We start from the raw sequence: 18076 nt of genomic DNA, 5'->3' as shown, positions 1-18076 counted from the left end.
CTCTAAAATATCTTATAGAGATTGTAAGCAACCTCACTACAACTCAGGCTGGTACAGGAGGGCAGGGACAGAGGAAAATCTCCAGCCAGGAATGTGCTGTTAGAGCCATTCTGAGGCTGCCTTTCAGCAAGCAATTACAGTCTCAACTCCCAGCAGAATTCTCTGGACTCTGACCCATGAGATAGAAACCGGACGAGACACTCAGCATTTGCACATCCTCTTGGCTAGTTACCACGAGTTATGAAACTTGTTCTCATTAAACTATTGGTATCTCATTTGTTTTTGAATCAATAGCTCTCATCTTGCCATATCTAAATCCCTCAAAATTACTAAAATAGAGACAAACTCATATGTTTAAAATTCAGTAGCAGTACAGGGAAACATTTCCCCTGAATTTTTTTAAGGGTCTCATTTTGCAGCCCAGGCTGGCTTCTACCTTGGAATCCCCCTGATTCAGACTCTTTTCAGTCCATCCCACTAAAATGTATAAATTTAGGGATGAACCACCATAGTATGTTTCCACTATCATGTTGCTATCTTCACCTATCAAGAACATTCAATTATAGGAGTTAGAGAGAGCAGCCCCCAAATTTTACACTTACATTTCATCAAATTTGGGAAACTGTAGATTCATTGAATAAAATGCTGATGTAAAAGTTGTTGAAAATAAAAACAAGGAATGTACCATGACTGTACGATTGTACTCCTCTTCCCCATCCCTTCCCCTCATTTTATCCATGGCCATACATGGCTGCTGCAGGATATTTGACCACACTGTGAACCCCCAGATTGTGATGTTTATTGGAGAAACCTGTTTCTAGTCATGGTGTGACTCAGCCCTAGCAGACACCTTTAATCCAAGACCTTTCTGTTTATTGCAAACAGGATTAAATAAAGTCAACCATAGGTCAAGAGGTGGAGCAGAAAACCAGTTGACTGGGAGTGAACAGAGGAAAAAAGCTATAGAGAGTGAGAGGAAGTCGGGAGGGTGAGTAGAGAGACACACAGGAAGTAGAAGGGAGGGACATTCATTTGAGGGCTTTTGAAATGGTGTGGGGAATGAGAACATTCTTTTCTTTTTGAGACATTGGCTGAGGAAGAAGGTCCACTGGGCGCTTTCTCTGCCTTTCTGAGCTAGCAGAGTTTCGCCCCAGCATCTGGCTCCTAAGTCTTTATTGGTAAACTTGAACAATTGACATTTTGTTAAAAATAATACACACCTGTCACATCATCTCCCTTTCTACTTTTACATTCTGTGTATTCTATTACTTTCTCCCTACTCTTCCCTTTTCAAAACTCTTCATAACTCATGCACAAATATATACACATAAAATTTTAAAGGTAGAACTACATATCACAGAGATCATGCGGTATTCATCTTTCTTAGTGTGCTTGAGCTAATTCAACACAGTAACTTCCAGATTTACCCAGTTTCCTGAAATTTTCACTTTTCATTAAGGTTGAGTAAGACTCCACTGTGTGAATGCACCTCATTTTCCATTTATCTGTTGATGGACTTCTTGGCTGCTTCTGTTTCCTTGCTATGGTGAATGGAGCAGAAATAAACCCTGATGTGTAAATATCTCTCTGGATAATATGGAGTCCCTTGCGTATATGTCCAGGAGTGTTGTAGTTAGGTCATATGGTTATTCTATTTTTAATTTTAAGAAAACTATAGACTTCTCACTATACAGTAGGGCTCGTGCTCCCCCACATCCTCACAAGCATTTATTACCTGTTTCCTGGATGGCAGCCATTTTGGCTGGAGTGAAGTGGAATCTCATTTTAATGAGATTTTAATGAGTACTTTAAACTTTCCTTTCCCTAATTGCTAAGGATGTTGAATAACTTTTAAATATTTTACTTGGTTATTTGTGTTTCTTCTTTCCAGAAAGAAATAGTTTGTTCTGACTATTAGTTCACTTATTAATTGACATTTTGTGCTCATTATTTGTTTTTTAAGTTTATTTTTTGTAGTTCTTTCTTAATGAAGTCTAGTTTTAACTGTCTGAAACAAGCAATGGTTTCTGTCCATTGTGTAGTCTATTCAAACTGCTAATGGTTTCCTTTGATGTGCAGAAGCTTGTTAATTTCATATGATCCTATCCAACAATACTTAGGGTTATATCCTGTGATAAAACATGATGAACAAAGCCAACTTGGGGAGGAAAGTTCAGCTTACACGTCCAGTTAACAGACCATCATTGAAGGAAGTCAAGGCAGGAGCTCAAACAGGAACCTAGAAGCAGGAACTGAAGCAGAGGCTGTGGAGGAGTCAGGCTTACTGGCTGCCTCTTCATGGCTCCCTCACTCAACCTATATATGTATATGTGTAAATGTGTATATGTGTATATGTGCATGTGTGTATATGTGTATATGTGTGTATGTGTATATGTGTATATGTGTGTATGTGTATATGTGCATATGTGTGTATGTGTATATGTGTATATGTGTATATGTGTGTATATGTATATGTGTATATGTGTATATGTGTGTATGTGTATATGTGTATATGTGTGTATGTGTATATGTAACCATCTGCTTCCCACACAGGATGGGTCTCATATATCAGTCATTAACCAAGACAGTCAAGACATACTTGCTTACAGACCGATCTTATGCAGGCATTTTCTCAATTAAGATCCCCTCTTTTAAGATATGTCTAAGTTTGTTTTGAGTTGATAAAAATTCAATCAGAAAAGAAGATCTTAAAGTAAAAATGTTGTGCAACTACAAATAATCCTGCTTTGTGAGTACATTTTTATAGGATCAGAATTTTTACTATAGACAGCTAAGAGAAAAATATCTTACACTGTGGGAATATAATAATAATTTCTTATTTTAAAATTCAAATGTCTTTTACTTGTAGACATCCTGCATATGTCATATCAGGCTGTAGAGCTCTGATCTTGTAAGACTGGTTTTCCCAGTGACTGTGTAGCCTTGGTGGTTACTGTGAGAACACAAGTCATTAGAGGATGACTGTTAAGCAATGAATGACTGTATATTAATTTATATTTGAGTATATATATATACATATATAGGATTACATATATATTTATATAAGGATATACATAGATGAGTAAAGATTTATATCATATATATTTATAAACATATATGAGAAGAGATAGCTATATACATATTATACATATAGAAATAGCTACATATATGCATACACTGGTATGATAATAAATCTGACTGAAGTAGGGATAACAAGATGTTTTATACTAGTTATTTTATAGTTTCATCTAAAGTGGCAATAATATATTATTAAGAATTAGTTTAGAATATTGCTAACAAACTCACTTCTTCGTGTGTGTGTGTGTGTGTGTGTGTGAATGTGTTTGATTCTTCACGTCTGTGTCCATGAGTTTGCAGGTACAACAGAGAATATCACTGGGGAAATTCACCCACCATATATGTTGTAAATAAACCTCTGTTGAGTGACTATCTAAGCCTGTCTCACTGGGGTGTCCATTTTCAGACTTTCTTTTGTTGCTGAGTTCCATGAGTCATCTGGGAAGCAGTTAGCTTCCACTAAAGGATGCTGCTCCTAAGAAAATGTCATGTATGGATTCAGTTCAGTTTGTCTTAGTCAATACGTTTTGCTCCCATAGCTTGGTTGTTTTATAACTTAGCCTATTGTTGAAGTGGAAGATCAAAAGTGAGGACTGGCAGGTGGGCTTCTGAAAGCATGTGGAACTTACCATTATGTAAACTCAGAAAGCATTATGGTCAGGAAGGAAGAAAGTGCCCTCGACAGACTGAAAGACCATAGCAGCAGGAAAGTTCTTTCTTGCCTTCAGGCAGTAAGACCCTCTCCTTTTTAACAGATTGTTTCATTTTTATCATGAACAGGTATGCACGTGCATGTTTTCCCCATAAGAGTAATAGCTTAAGAAGATATCAGATTGTCTGGGGCTAAAGCTACTGGTATGAGCTACCCATATGGGTGCTAGGAACTAGTCTGTCCCTTGCAATAGAAGCAAACACCCCCTTGACCACCCCTATAGTTCCCTCTGATTTTTCTTTGGTGAAGACTTTTTATTGAAGATTGGACTTTCCCTGTAACAACAACAACAAAAAAATCCAAACAGCAACATCAAAACCAAACAAAAAACCATATGTTGCAGTGCTGAGCTCTGTTATCTGATGAGTTCTGCTTTGCTGGATGGAAACCCTAGATTCTTACTTCCTCGGTATGCACTAGAGATTAAAACTAAGACTCCTATTTGAGCAGGGCCCAAGACATCATTTCTATACACTTGGTTTATAGCTTAGAGCCTCACACCAAAGGAACGTAATGTGCACAATAGTGGGTATAGTTTGAGACAACTGTATTTCAGGACATTGTGTCCATTTAACAGTTCATGGTGTACTGTTGCATGTTTTTTTAAAGACTTATTTATTTTATGTATATGAGTACACTGTAGCTGTTTTCAGACACACCCCATGAGGGACATCATATCCCATTAAATTGAACTCAGGATCTCTAGAAGAGGAGTCAGTGTTCTTAACCACTGAGCCATCTCTCCAGCCCAGCATAGTTGGGTCTTATGAACTCACTTTAACTAAAGTATGAGTAATAAAGTAAAAAGGTATGCTGCTTATCCTTCCTTGTCACCTCAGAGCAGGAGAAAGGGTCACTTGCCTGACTATGAGAACCCAAGTGAAGAAGACAAAGAATGCATAAGTAAATTGTTTAGAATGTGGTAATTAACTCAGCCAATTGCTGCTACAGCCCAGGGAACAACACTGGAAATTGTTCACACTATGACAGGATGGTTGAAGTCAAAATGAACGAATGAAGGACCCTGGAATGAGTACAGTAAGAAACTCTTGCCCCTCTTGACACTCCTTCTTGGATGGATGGAGAAGACAATGCTCCAAGGGCCCAGAAGCCAGGTCAGAGCCACGAGGAAGAACTGAAAGGTTTGAGTTAACATTGCAGAGGGGCTCCACCCACGAGGAAAACCAAACTTTGCTGGTGCTGTTCTTCAACCGAAAAATAAGGAAAGGAATACTTTAGTTTTGGCCTCCAGGTTCCTGCCTTGAATTCCTGTCCTGGTTTTCTTCCTGATGGACTGTAAGCTGAAATGAACCCTTTCCTCCCCAAGTTGCTTCTGGGAGTATTTTATCATGGTGACAGAAACCAAACAAACCTTTTTATTATCCATTCTTCTGCTGGTGGACATTCATGCCTTTTCATTATTAATGTTCTACCACACGTGTGTGCATTTACTAGTTTATATCCTCCATGTACAGTTAAGGAACACTTCGATGGGATTCGTTCCTCTGTCACGAATGTCCCTGCCCAGAACATCATGCATATGCTGAAAGTGTTTTAGTTAAGTGATTCAGAGTGAATTATACAGACTGAATGGTATGCATATTAATTATTAACCTATAAGCATCTAGACACATACATCCATGATACCAACTTATCCTCCAGCAGTCAAACAGGTGTTCACCCTCAGATCTGATTCTTTATTCTACAATAACAAGAATGATCATACTTTAATCTTCTAAATCAGGTAATAGCAAACTTACCTTTTTATACTATATTGACTCTTTAGGCAGCATATCCATCATCTATGAAGGTGTGTGTGTGTGTGTGTGTGTGTGTGTGTGTGTGTGTGTGCACGCGCATGCGTTGTATTTATATGAGATTTTCCCTTTTACTATACAATGCTTTTAATAGAACAACCACAACCACCACAAAACAACAACCACATCACAAGGCCTTCTCTTATTTCTTGGGACTTTCTTGGCAGTTTTGAGTATTTCCTGCCAGAGAGATGAGTCAATAGCAGAAATTCACATCTCAAGAGACTTCAATTCTGTTGACACCCAACATTCCTTTCTCTTAGACATCCCCCTACCCCAGTGTCTTTGCTAGAAAAGGAGGTAGCTGCCTTCTCTAGAAACCCTGAGTGACAGTGAAAGTCTTAGTAGCAAGTGACAACTGTGCAGTCTCCTTGCCAGACTTTATATGAATGCAGAACTTGACTCAGTGGAGGCAATCTTAAAGGTAAACACTGTTAACTAATATTCACCTTCTTCCCAAACATCAGCAATACCAGGGCACCGATGCAGGCTTACAGAAAGGTTTACACCAACCACTGAGGAATTGTAAAAGACAAAGCTTAGAAAATTCATTCCAATTACTTTTCTACTTAAATGTAAGCTTTAACCAATTATCTGGAATGGAACAATTCTGCTTCAGAACTCATAAGCAGCATTGTGGGTTAGCTTTCAGTTCTCTCTAGACACATGCAGGGTATCATGCAAAATAAGAAGAGACAACGCAAAACCAAACAACAAAATTCCAAGCCCCTGTACAGATGGTATAAAAATCCTAATAAAATCTTGTGGTGTGGCACTGGTATCTGTCTGCAATGCTACTCTTTATCATTGAAATGAAAACTTAAGTTCCAAAAAACCTAAAATTTAACAAGCATGCATGCACATGCACACACACATACACACTCAAACACAGACACACAGATACACACACACACATATGTACCTATGTTATTACATAGGAGACTTCCTATACTTTTGTCTTTAACAGATTCCAATCTTCTGCAAGTTTTGTAATGAAAACAAAACCTGCATTGAATATAGGCACAACTTGTTTTAAAACCTGCAAACAAATACTATGCTGTAGATGATTAAAAGATTAGCCACTGAGATAAATTCATTTTCATAAAAGATAAGACTTTGGGTCAAGTCATTTCAATTGCCATTTTTGTAGCTGTAAGGGGTCAAGGGTTAGTGATTGCATATGCTTCCCCTTGCATAAATGCTAGTCAGAGAACTGGCTTTCTCTGACTGATCACTGGCCACTGGCTATGGGTATGGTCAACACTAACATAGCCTTGGCCTCTGAAATCTTCAAGAAAGCCAGTCCAAAATCAGTAGCCATTTGGTTTTCTAAAAATGAACCTTTCTGTCAACAACTTCACTGCTGGATTACAAACAGATTTTTGCTTCGAAAATACTTAGCTTCATTTCAGTTTCTATAATTTAATATATAACTGAAAATAATCCTGGGATATTTATTTTAGTTCCTCTTTAGAATTAAACAAGACAGGGTGGGCCAGATACCTGGAAGAGTGAGGGCATCTGTTGGCAAGGCTGATGACCTGAGTTTGATCCTAGAAACCCATACCGAAGAAGCTGCCCTCTGATCTCCACATGCCCATGCCTGCACCAGCCCACCTTATCCAAAAAATAATTACATGCAATGAAAAACAATGAAGCTAGGAATAAATAAGCAATAACCTACTAATTAAAACATTTAAAACATGGCTTCTGTATTACCAAGGCTAGAAAGGACAGTCTATATTTTTTTTGTATGTAAACTTCCAAGCATATCATTGTGCAGAATAAAATCCTACTGAACAGTAACAGTAACTAGCCAGGACCTAGGCCAGGACCCTGAAATGGAACTATGCCAGCTTCTCCCAGAATTACAACTGGTTTGTCATAATGTGCCTTCTGTATTACTCCAGGCTCCACGGGGAGAAGTGAAGAAGCCTCGCTCAGATCTCATCAGATGGAAGCCCAGGGCTATCTTCCTTCCACGTCTGTACTTCAGCTAAGTCAACGTGAGAAAGCTTCTGTATGGTCCCCTTGCTTCTAGTTCTAGTCAAGCATTAGACCTTCATTGAACATGTACAAGGGAAAATAATAGGCTATCTTCAGTCAAGAAAATGTTCTGGAGGATTGAATTAAAAATGGACATCTGAGCTCACCCAAATAACTTTTAAATAGCGAGTACAGAGAAAGAAGACATGCATTTGGAAGTTCTAAGAGAGCTGCGATCAAAAGAATTATAAGAAGGCTGAAGTAATAAAGCAAATTAATGGGGGAAATACTGTCATGGGTCGGAGAGCAATACCAGAAAACTTGATTTGAAGATAGCCATGAAGCTTTAAAGTTATTTTGCATATAATATTACATAAGGAGGTCTCAGTTCTAAATGACCCATGTGTATAAATGGACAACATAGTCATTCCAATGTATGCTTAAGGGGAAGGAGGAAAGCACAGCCAGAGGCATCTGGAAGAGTCCTGGGCAGGGAGAGAAAGTAGTAGACTGCGCATGGCCAGCAGACTGGCCCTGGTGAGGAGAAAAGCAGGAGCAGAGTAGAGGGAGGGGAAGAAGACAGGGTATGGGCAAAAGAGAAGACCAAGAGAGCTCACAGCTAAAATAGCAGGGCTATGAGGAGAGTGAGAAGCTGTGGAAATGAAGCCTGTGAGCTGGAGAAGTTTAGGGGGAGATGAAAAGAGTCAAGCACCTGTAACACTGAGGAAGTCCGGAGAATGGAGTTTTCTTCGGACCCGACAGTATGAGTTCCTGTTTGAAATTCTATTATTTACTAAGGATTTGGAGTACTTTGTATTCTACTGGATTTTTCATAGCCTAGGCTACTGGCTTTGAATTCTTGATCCCTCTGCCTCCACATTCCAAGTGTAGCATCGTGGGCTGAGACACCATACCCAGATTCATTCTCAGTTTGAAACTAGGCAAGATCATGACCTCCTCTATCTCTAACCACAGAACACCATAGGACAGTTTTTAGGGCTATATATATATATTTTTTGTGGTTTGCTGCTTATTAATTCTCTTTGGATTTCCAATTTGTGTTTTTAAGAAACACAATCCACTTCTGTACCCCTTTCTCTTGTTACAAAATGCATAGGTTCTAGTGCAGAGCAATGGCAAAATAACTTCCTTTTTATTGTCCCCACTGATTATAGACTGGTAACAAAGGACTCAACTTCAGTGCAAGTGAGAAGCAATGCTGGTTGGAATTCCTCTCTTTTAGGCACATTCACTATAGAGTCTGTGATTAGTAAAACCGAAAACAAAACATTTAAGCTCATAAAGGATGAGTAGACTCCCTCCTGCTTTGAAAACACATGAAAGCATCTTCTGTGACAAATGATTGCACTAATGCAGAGACCATCATGGCAAGCTAAGGAAATGCTGCCTTCCACATCCAGCTGTAGGAGGGACTGTGTGAATGAGCTAAGCAATAAATCAAGCCTTGATTGCTTTCCACCTGTCATTTTAAAATATTAATCTGCTGTGGTATGCAGGAATTTTTATTTAATTGTAGTGTCAAATAAACCATCTTGTATACAGCACAGTTTATGTTTAATTCACACTCATTGCTGGCTGAGCAGCACATGGCCTGGTGACAGCCAGATGCCTGTGGCTCTTTGTCTGCTACTAGAGCCGGGCGTCTGGAAGTGGATACAGCTAATGAACACTTCTGCGGGGCCAAGGCAATCGCTTCTCTGACTAAGCACTGTCACAAGTTCACGGTATTCTTGTGTTACAGCAGCTCCACAGCAACACCAAGTTGGAGGGGAGAATAATATGTAAGTGAAGGGGTTTGACCATGGAGTGTCCCCTGCAGGCATTTGTCCTGAGCTGGTGGCACTGTTGGCAAAGGCCATGGAACCTTTTGGAAGTATAGCCGCACTGGAGCCCTTCTTGGAAGTGAGCCTTCTAGCTTCAAAACTCACCCTGATTCCCATTTGTGTTTGGCTCTTAGTGGTGGAACAATACTTCCCCAGCCACGCCTTCCTGCCAGGATAAACTCTACCCCAGAAAGTGTAAGCAAGAATTAACCAGTATTTCCCTGAGTTGCTTCTTGCCAGACATCCCGAGCATCAACAAGAAAATAGAGAAATTTCTCATGATTTGAAGAATTTAAAGGCTTCCTTGGACATCAAGAAGAATGCTAGATCCCAGAATGGCCCTACAAGGCAGATTTGTAATCTCATGGAGCAGATAATGTTTCATAAACAGGAAAACCTCTCCTTATACCAGTACTTTTTTTTAAATTAGATATATTCTTTATTTACAATTTTTCCCTTTTCCTTGATTCCCCCCTCCCTGAAAGTCCCATAAGCCCTCTTCCCTCCCCGCCCGCCCCCCCCCCCCCCCCCCCCGTTCCCCCATCCACCCCTTCCCACTTCCCTGTTCTGGTATTCCCCTACACTGCTGCACTGAGCCTTTCCAGAACCAGGGGCCACTCCTTCCTTCTTCTTGGACATTATTTTTGATATGTGGATTATGTCTTGGATATTTCAAGGTTCTAAGCTAATATTTGCTTATCAGTGAGTCATGAGTGTTCTTTTGAGACTGGGTTACCACACTTAGGATAATGTTCTCCAGCTCCATCCATTTGTCTAAGAATTTCATGAATTCATTGTTTCTAATGGCTGAATAGGTTCCTCAGAAAACTGGCATGACACTTCTGGAGGACCCTGCTATACCACTTCTGGGCATATACCCAGAGGATTCCCCAGCATGTAATAAGGATATATGTTCCACTATGTTCATAGCAGCCCTATTTATAATAGCCAGAAGCTGGAAAGAACCTAGATGACCCTCAATAGAGGAATGGATACAAAAATGTGGTATATACACAGAATATACCAGTACTTTTATTGACACATAGTATAGTGTTTTGTATAGGGGGCGCTCAGGTAAAGTATGGGGGTTGGTTAACTGATTCCCCTGAAGAAAGTATAGCTGGTTTTCCAGGGAATGTTTGAGCAGAATGTCTAAGACTCAGACTATTCTTTTTCGACACCACAGTAAAGTAGAGCTGTTTGTGTTCCTACCACAGCATTGTGTTGATGAAATTTCCTGTTCACAGAATTCCTTCTTATGAGATGACATGACACAACCCATCCCTACTACAATCTTATGACTACCTTCCCTCTAGGAAAATACAGCACAAACTTTTTTTCTGTTTCAGAAATTTGAAAACAAACAAACAGACACAAAGCAAAAAAAAAAAATCCAGGGGGAAATGAAACTTAAAGGACTGACTAGAGCATTCTCTGGAAACATCCCACCAACATATGCATGAGACCCAAGTTTCTTAGCTCCCACGTTCATCATTAAATGAACACACCTACGGGTTGTTTTCCCTCTGTAACCCAATGGGAGCAACTTCTTCTTCTCCCTTTTAGAGAATGGTTTATAAGCACAAAAGGTACCATTTTCTGTAGCACAGGGAAATAGAATCAAACGTCACAATTAATTGTGAAGCAAGCACCCAAATGATTATCAAAGAGCCAGGACTGAGAACACCTTAACTCTATGAGACATTTTCATCTCCAAAGAACTATAACTGGCATTGTCACAGCTAATCTTCATGTGGCCTTTTGGAAATGAGAGATGTGTGACAGCCCCTTGTCCTCCAGGCTTCTGCAAGGGCTCCAAGGGTCACGCCTTTCTTCTCAGAAGCACTCATAGATGGCCCATTCTGAGTCACATGCCACCCATACATTTCTTAAAATTAATCGTAAGTTAGCATAGAGAAGATTTCAGTATGGCAACTTCACATCCCCTGCTTGATATGCCCCCTTCTTCCTCCTTACTGGCGCCATTCCTTCCTGCCTGCATCGCTCTCTGCCTTCCTATTACACGCTCTCCACTGCAGTCTCTTTTCTCTTAAGCCTTCTCTCTACTCTTCTCCTGTCATATCTGCTCTCCCTTTCCTGTTTCTAGTTTTATGAACTTACACACAAACATGTATATACACACACACATACACACTTAAAACTTCTCAATTTAAGCTGTGCAAAAAGTAATAGAAATTAAAAATATAATATCATAAAAATCTCCAGAGGGCATCAAAGGGCCTTTTACCAAGGGACAATTAAATAACACATCCAAAAACTGAACAATGATTTCATTGTGTTTTTATTTCTTTTTATTTTATTTTATTTTATTTTATTTTATTTTATTTTATTTTATTTTATTTTATTTTATTTTATTTTATTTTATTTTATTTTATTTTATTTTATTTTATAGCTTTTCAACATTTGTGCCGGCTTGCCTCCTTTGGGGTAGCAGCCCTTCTCAGAGTGGGGAATCTGGCTGCAGGAAAAGGCACATCTGACCACTATCACTTATGCTTGGCTTCTCAACAGGGGGATGCTTCTTAAAACTGGCTTCTACAACCCATCTGAACGTCAATTTTCTCATCAACAAAATAAATGCCACAGACCTAACAACCTTTCAGGTCAGCTGTTCCCATTCTCTTTTAGCAGTGTTACAACTGTGCATGCTCTGGTCCTCACGTGCCTCGCTATTCAGGTTAGAAAACTTTTTACATGAGAATATTATCATTGGGTCGCCATGTTTCCCAGAATCTAGATATACACTTCTGGGTGCTTATCCCATGCTTTCTAGGTTGTCTGGGATTGACATTATTTTTGACTGATATGAACATTGACCACTAGCATAGCCAGACCTTCTAAGTGGTCCTGATGTTGATGGGGGTATATTTTCTACATACAAATACTTATTATACAAACACTTTCCCTGCATACAAACACTTAGCTGATTTCTCATAGGGAATCTTTAAAGATTAAATATGAATGGTTGGATAGATTTTTTATTTCTCTGCTACTGCCTATCTATATATCAAATCCCGTATTTATTTTGCCTGCCATGACCTGCAATGACTATTACATGGTTTTATTTCACTTTTTCTTATAATTTAAATTCAGATTCTCAGATTTTCATCCCGGTCAACACTGACTAACAAAGGATATTATTCTACATTAAAAAAAAAAATAGTCGACAAGGCATGCAAAGATAATGGAGTTCCACCAATGAGCTGACCCCTGTAGGATCAAACTCAAGTAAGCCTCATAATTACTTCAGGTTCTTGTCTGAGGAGATTGTCCCAGCCATTGTTCAAGAAAAGCAGAGCCACTTTGGCTCTCTGGGCTGAAAAGATAAAGCTCAAACTCCAGGAAGAACAGGGCGGCTGGAGGTCAGAGGGCACGGCACTGAAGATAGCAGAACGGAAGGAGGACTGCTTGTGAGAAGTCACTTGAATCATGATGAGGGCGTGCTTGTGCTAACACCCCAAGTTTGCTTTAAGAACAGTAGATGGATTCCATGCAACAGAACCAAGTGCCCACCAGGTAAAGTTACCAATTTTCCATTTAACTGACCAAAAACTCTCCGAATTCAAGAAGTCAGTAAGCAGAGTGCACATAAGTCTCTGGCCTTCCTAGGGAACAGCATGATTATCCTGAAGCCCTGTTTCAATTCTGTCTAGTAGATTTTAAAAGCAAGATCCAAAACAAATGAAAATTTTTGACATAACCGATTTTCAGAACAAAGAGTAAGAATATTTGCAGAATGTCAAAATAACCAGCTGCCTACAAAGTGATATTCGCAATGTTGTCCCAGCTCCTGACTGAGATATTTGCAATGTTTTCCAAGACACAATATAGCCAGAAAGACTTGAAAACAGAAAAACATGCTGTAGATTGATAAAATCTTGCAGAAAAAACTAAGCTATGTGGACAGAAATGTTATTGTTGATCAAGGGCATCAAACATTTATAGTAGGTATTGTATAGGCTCAAACAGCTAACAGACTCTCAGGACCAATGGAAAAATTGAACTAAGTAGTAGAATTCAGAATCCATATATAAAAATCAAATACGTTTTTTCCACCCACCATGATGAAGCCCTTGAGGAAGAAAGCAGGCAAAGAATATGCCACTGCTTAGGACTCTGAAGAACAAACACAAACTTATGAAGAAACCCAAGGAGGTAAAAAGCCTCCACAGTGGGAACTAGATAATAATGCAGAAATGGAAGAAAATTCTCCAGATGCAAAGATAATCCTCGTTCAGGGATAGGATGAATTAATAGTGTGAAACCAGCTACACGGTTAGAACAATGTAATCACACTAAAATACCAATATGATGTTTTTCAAAGAACTAGGGAAAAATCCAAAGTCTTACATAGAAATATATATAGAAATAAGAAAGAACCCCACTAGTCAAATAATTAAGAGCAAAAAGAACAATATCAGAGATATTCATACATACAACATAAAATAAATCTTAAAAACCAAAACCAGAATGTTCTGTACAGCAAAAGAAATTAAATTGAGTCAAGCCAGAGCATCAAGAAACTGTGAGGAAGTCTTCAACTCAAGCATGTATCAATGGAGTTTTCACAATTCGGGTGAGCAGAAGAAATAATAACCAGGATTTTCCACATATATGAAAGGAAATTCGGATCTACAGGCTCAAGTATCTCAACAAACCCTAAGCATCAGAAACACAAGAAAAGGGGACTCTACCACCCAGTGATGATGTTGCACAAATGAGCAGAGAGAATAAAATATCAAAGGCAGCAGGAAGGGAGAAGGCACGTGTGCCCTATGAAAACAAGGACCATGTAGACTTCCCACAGGGAGCAATGGGAACACAGACACAGCGGAACAGATCTTAAAAATAATTTTGCCAAATATGGACATGTCAATACACTCGCAAAAAGAACAGGGACATAATCCAATGTAGACTTTCTCATCAGAACTCTCTGCACATAGCGAATGCAGTAGAAGCTGTTTTTCCTAAATGAAGAAAGAGCAGTCCCAATAAAGCCTCAGCTAGGACTTGAATTAACAAAGGCCATAATGTTTCCTTGTAAGACAGGAATGAGGCTGAGATGCTAGCTGTGTCATTTCCATTTGATTTAATACTAGAATCTCATACAGGGCTATTAAGAAATAAAAAGTCTATTTGGAGTTGACTCTTTCATGGCTTTATTTTATAAAGAAAATAATAAACTGATTATGAAATTAATATGGAAATAATGGACCCATTTTAATGCAGTGAACAGAACTTTGAAAAAAAGGAAGAGCACCATGAGACTCAGGCTTTCTTAATTTCAGACTTCTTAATAAGGGTTTGGTCCATCAACCTCCATAGTCCTGAGTATAAACAGACAAACAGAACAGAACAGAGAGTCCTCAAATGCAGCCACCCACACATGCAGAGCTGAATTCCATCAAAAGGTAAAGAAGCAATTTAGCTGAGAACAAACAATGCTTTCAAAATGATGAACACTCAAATATTCATAGGTATAACTATACCATACTAAATTCTACTTAAATATACATCAACGCCTGAGTGTAAAACTATAAAGCATATGCAACCAAAAAACCACAATACTCTGTGTGAAAATGCCAAAATGTTTGAATAGGCACCTAATTAAGGAAGAGACACAGCATCTAAGCACAACAAACTTAACAACTCTTAGTTGTTAGAAAGATACACAATAAAACTTGTATAAGATGCCACTGTATACAAGGCAGAAAGCTAAGATTTCACAGATTTGAGACTTAGTTTTACCAAGAATTGGAACTTTGGATTAGACCTGGGACTCCTGTAGATTTTTGAGATAAACAGGAAATGATACTGGAATACTACCCAGCACTAAAAATGATAAGAACTTGTGATGCATTCTAAAACTCAAAATACCTACACCGAGCAAATGGAACTCTGTGGAAGAAGGGTACATGTCTCATGATTCCATCTATGGAAAATGTAGAAAACAAGAAACTCAAAGCATGTCACATCAGCACCCAGACTGGCTTCTGCTCAGCACAAGGGAAGGCAGAGGGAAAGCCGTGTGTGGGGCACAACGAGTGTTTCAGAAGTGAGAGGCAGGCTCATCATCTTGTCTGCAGTGACAATTTTACAGAAGCAGGCGTATAGCAAAACTTAACTCTTCACCTATGTGTACATTCAGTCAGTGAGGCCTCGGTCAAGGTGTTTGTAAAGTGTGTGTTCAGCTCCCACCAAAGATCTGCAGGCTCTACAGCATTCTGTCTGCAGGCTGCTGTGGCAGCCCAGCTGCCTCAGCCCTGAGGTCTTTGATCTTGTTTATGGCAGCTCTCCACCACCACCCCCTGCTTCTGCCCTGTTGCCCAACTGGCTTTATTCATTTACTTAACTCCAGTAGAATCTCAATTTGTAACTACCCATTGATTTCTTGTCTTCTGTTGAAAAAGCGTTAGGGATGAGCCTACCCATCCCTCTGAAGAGAAACACCACCCAAACCGCATCATTCATTTCATAGTTACACAATCCCAAGTGGTTCTTTAAACCAATTTTATAAAACACTTTTCACTGGTCTATATTCAAACAAATAACCACCCCGATACTTCACTTGTTAAACACTTAAACAGATCCAATATTGTTCACTTAGCATATAAAGAAGATACAGTGGACTTAAGTCCCTTAGTGACTTTTTATCAGATTATAACTAGAAATCATTGCATCATTTTTTTCTCAAGGAGAGTTATAGAAAGAAAAGGATCCTGGAGAGAAAAGTGATTTCTTGCTCTTAGGTGCAAGATGTAAGAGTTTATAAATAACTGTCTGCATAGACAGTGAAAGGTCATAAAGTTATCATCAGCCATTTTCTCTGGGTGGTCTAGTTTCATTTCTACCATGATGGATGGATGGATGAGGCGGTGCCCCAAATATCTCTTCTGTCATTAGTCACAAATCTTCACAGCGCTTGTCCAGCCCATGGATTCCCAACTCTGAGGACTCACATCCCAAGTCAAAGACTACACAGAAAACCTCTTGCTATTTCTTCCAATACTGCCCCAACTGTACTTCTAAAGAATAAACAAGACATTTCATAATATTAAGTTTAAAATTCTAGTTTCCTTTTTCAACATTTCTGCATGAGATTAAAATACAGCGATGACTTCTTTAGCATTCACAAGCCTGTCTTAAATTCATTCTCAAACACTCGGGTCTATGTGATAGTGTTATGGTATGTACTTACAAGTAGAATTTCTCATCCCACACTGGATTCAAGTTTCCAAAGATAGTTTTCGTTCTTCTTTTATTCTTGCCAACTTGAACTGTCACGTATGGGTCACTGGACCCTGTTTTGTCCTTTGCCTGTAAGCCTTGTGCAGAAACCACTGAAATGAACCGGAAATAAAGGTTTCAATATGACAATGCTTCTAGAAACAAAACCATTAGAGAGAATATTTTGTCATTTTACCCTGGGTTTGGAGATTCAACCTCACCACACTCATTCTCACTGCTCACTGAACTCCACAAACATCTAGAACGGAATATGAACAGTGACTGTAACATCTTCTCTGTTCTTTCTCCTGCTGAGCTCTACCCACTGTGTGTGCCTACCACTTTTCCTTTGATTCTCTGTTGATGGACAGCTGTGCTGAACCAATACCTCAGCTGCTATGAATTGTGCTGCAGTTGGCACAGGAATAAGGTGACTTACTTAAGACAGAGGTTTTTTGTTTTGTCTCTTTGGGGTACACACTCCATTGTGGGACCACTGAGACATGTGATAGCTACATTTTGAATATTTTATAGGACTCTGCTTGTTGTTCTCCATAATAATGGTTTTAATTTATACCCCTCTCACCACTCTACTGGACCTCCATATTCTGATCCACAGTTAATTTGTGTATATTTGGAGGGTAAGCATTCTAACATATATGAGGAGGTAAATCACTGTTTGAGAGCTACATTTCTTTAATAAAAATAAAATATGGAACAATTTTTGTGTACCATTGACCAGGTATAAATCTCATTTTGATAAATGTTGACTCAAGTGTTTTCTTACTAATAGGAATTCGTAACAAAATACTGCCATTTCCCACACCACGCCTGAAACTGGAAGAGACTCTGTTCAGTGAAAGGACAGTGAAATGATCCCACTTCTTCAAGACTGCAACTACAATGATGTACAAGAAGCTGTTGACTTCCTAGAGAAAGATAGCAGTGGGTGTCTGTGTGTGTGTGTGTGTGTGTAGTATATTCTATGATTTAGTAGGAGGAACATTATTTCAAGAGATATATCACACATCACAGTGACTACAGCAAATACTATGTAGTGCATTCTTAAAGCACAGAACAGGTGTCCTGAGCTTTCAGAACTAATTGATACTTTGCAAATTAGCTAGCTAGATTTTATCACTCTGAATTGTTTTCATATTTGAAAGCACCAACCAATTATAAGTACTTATTTATATATGTGTATTGGCTTAGGTTACATGCAACATATGCAAAAAATGTTCAGCAAAATTCAAATGATTTAAAAACTTAATAGACTGAGTATGAGTATTGATCAGCTTAATTCAGTAAAGAAAGGCTCTTTATTTTATTATGTAATAAGATGATAGAAGATTGTTCTATGTTTCTGGTGTTGCTGACTTTTAGCATATGGG

General features: G+C 38.9%; 1 protein-coding gene across 1 annotated transcript in view; it reads right to left on the bottom strand.

Moving 5' to 3' along the window:
* Unc13c (unc-13 homolog C) overlaps window positions 1–18076 on the bottom strand; it is a 439545-nt gene that overhangs the window by 225800 nt on the left and 195669 nt on the right. Inside the window, exon 9 of the mRNA XM_052189342.1 lies at window positions 16657–16798. Coding sequence (XP_052045302.1) covers window positions 16657–16798 — 142 coding nt within the window. The remainder of the gene's footprint in view (window positions 1–16656; window positions 16799–18076) is intronic.

The sequence above is a fragment of the Apodemus sylvaticus genome, chromosome 7, assembly GCF_947179515.1.
Source record: "Apodemus sylvaticus chromosome 7, mApoSyl1.1, whole genome shotgun sequence".
Taxonomy (NCBI): domain Eukaryota; kingdom Metazoa; phylum Chordata; class Mammalia; order Rodentia; family Muridae; genus Apodemus; species Apodemus sylvaticus.
The sequence above is the reverse complement of the archived record's forward strand: the minus strand, read 5'-3'. Positions and strand labels throughout refer to the sequence as shown.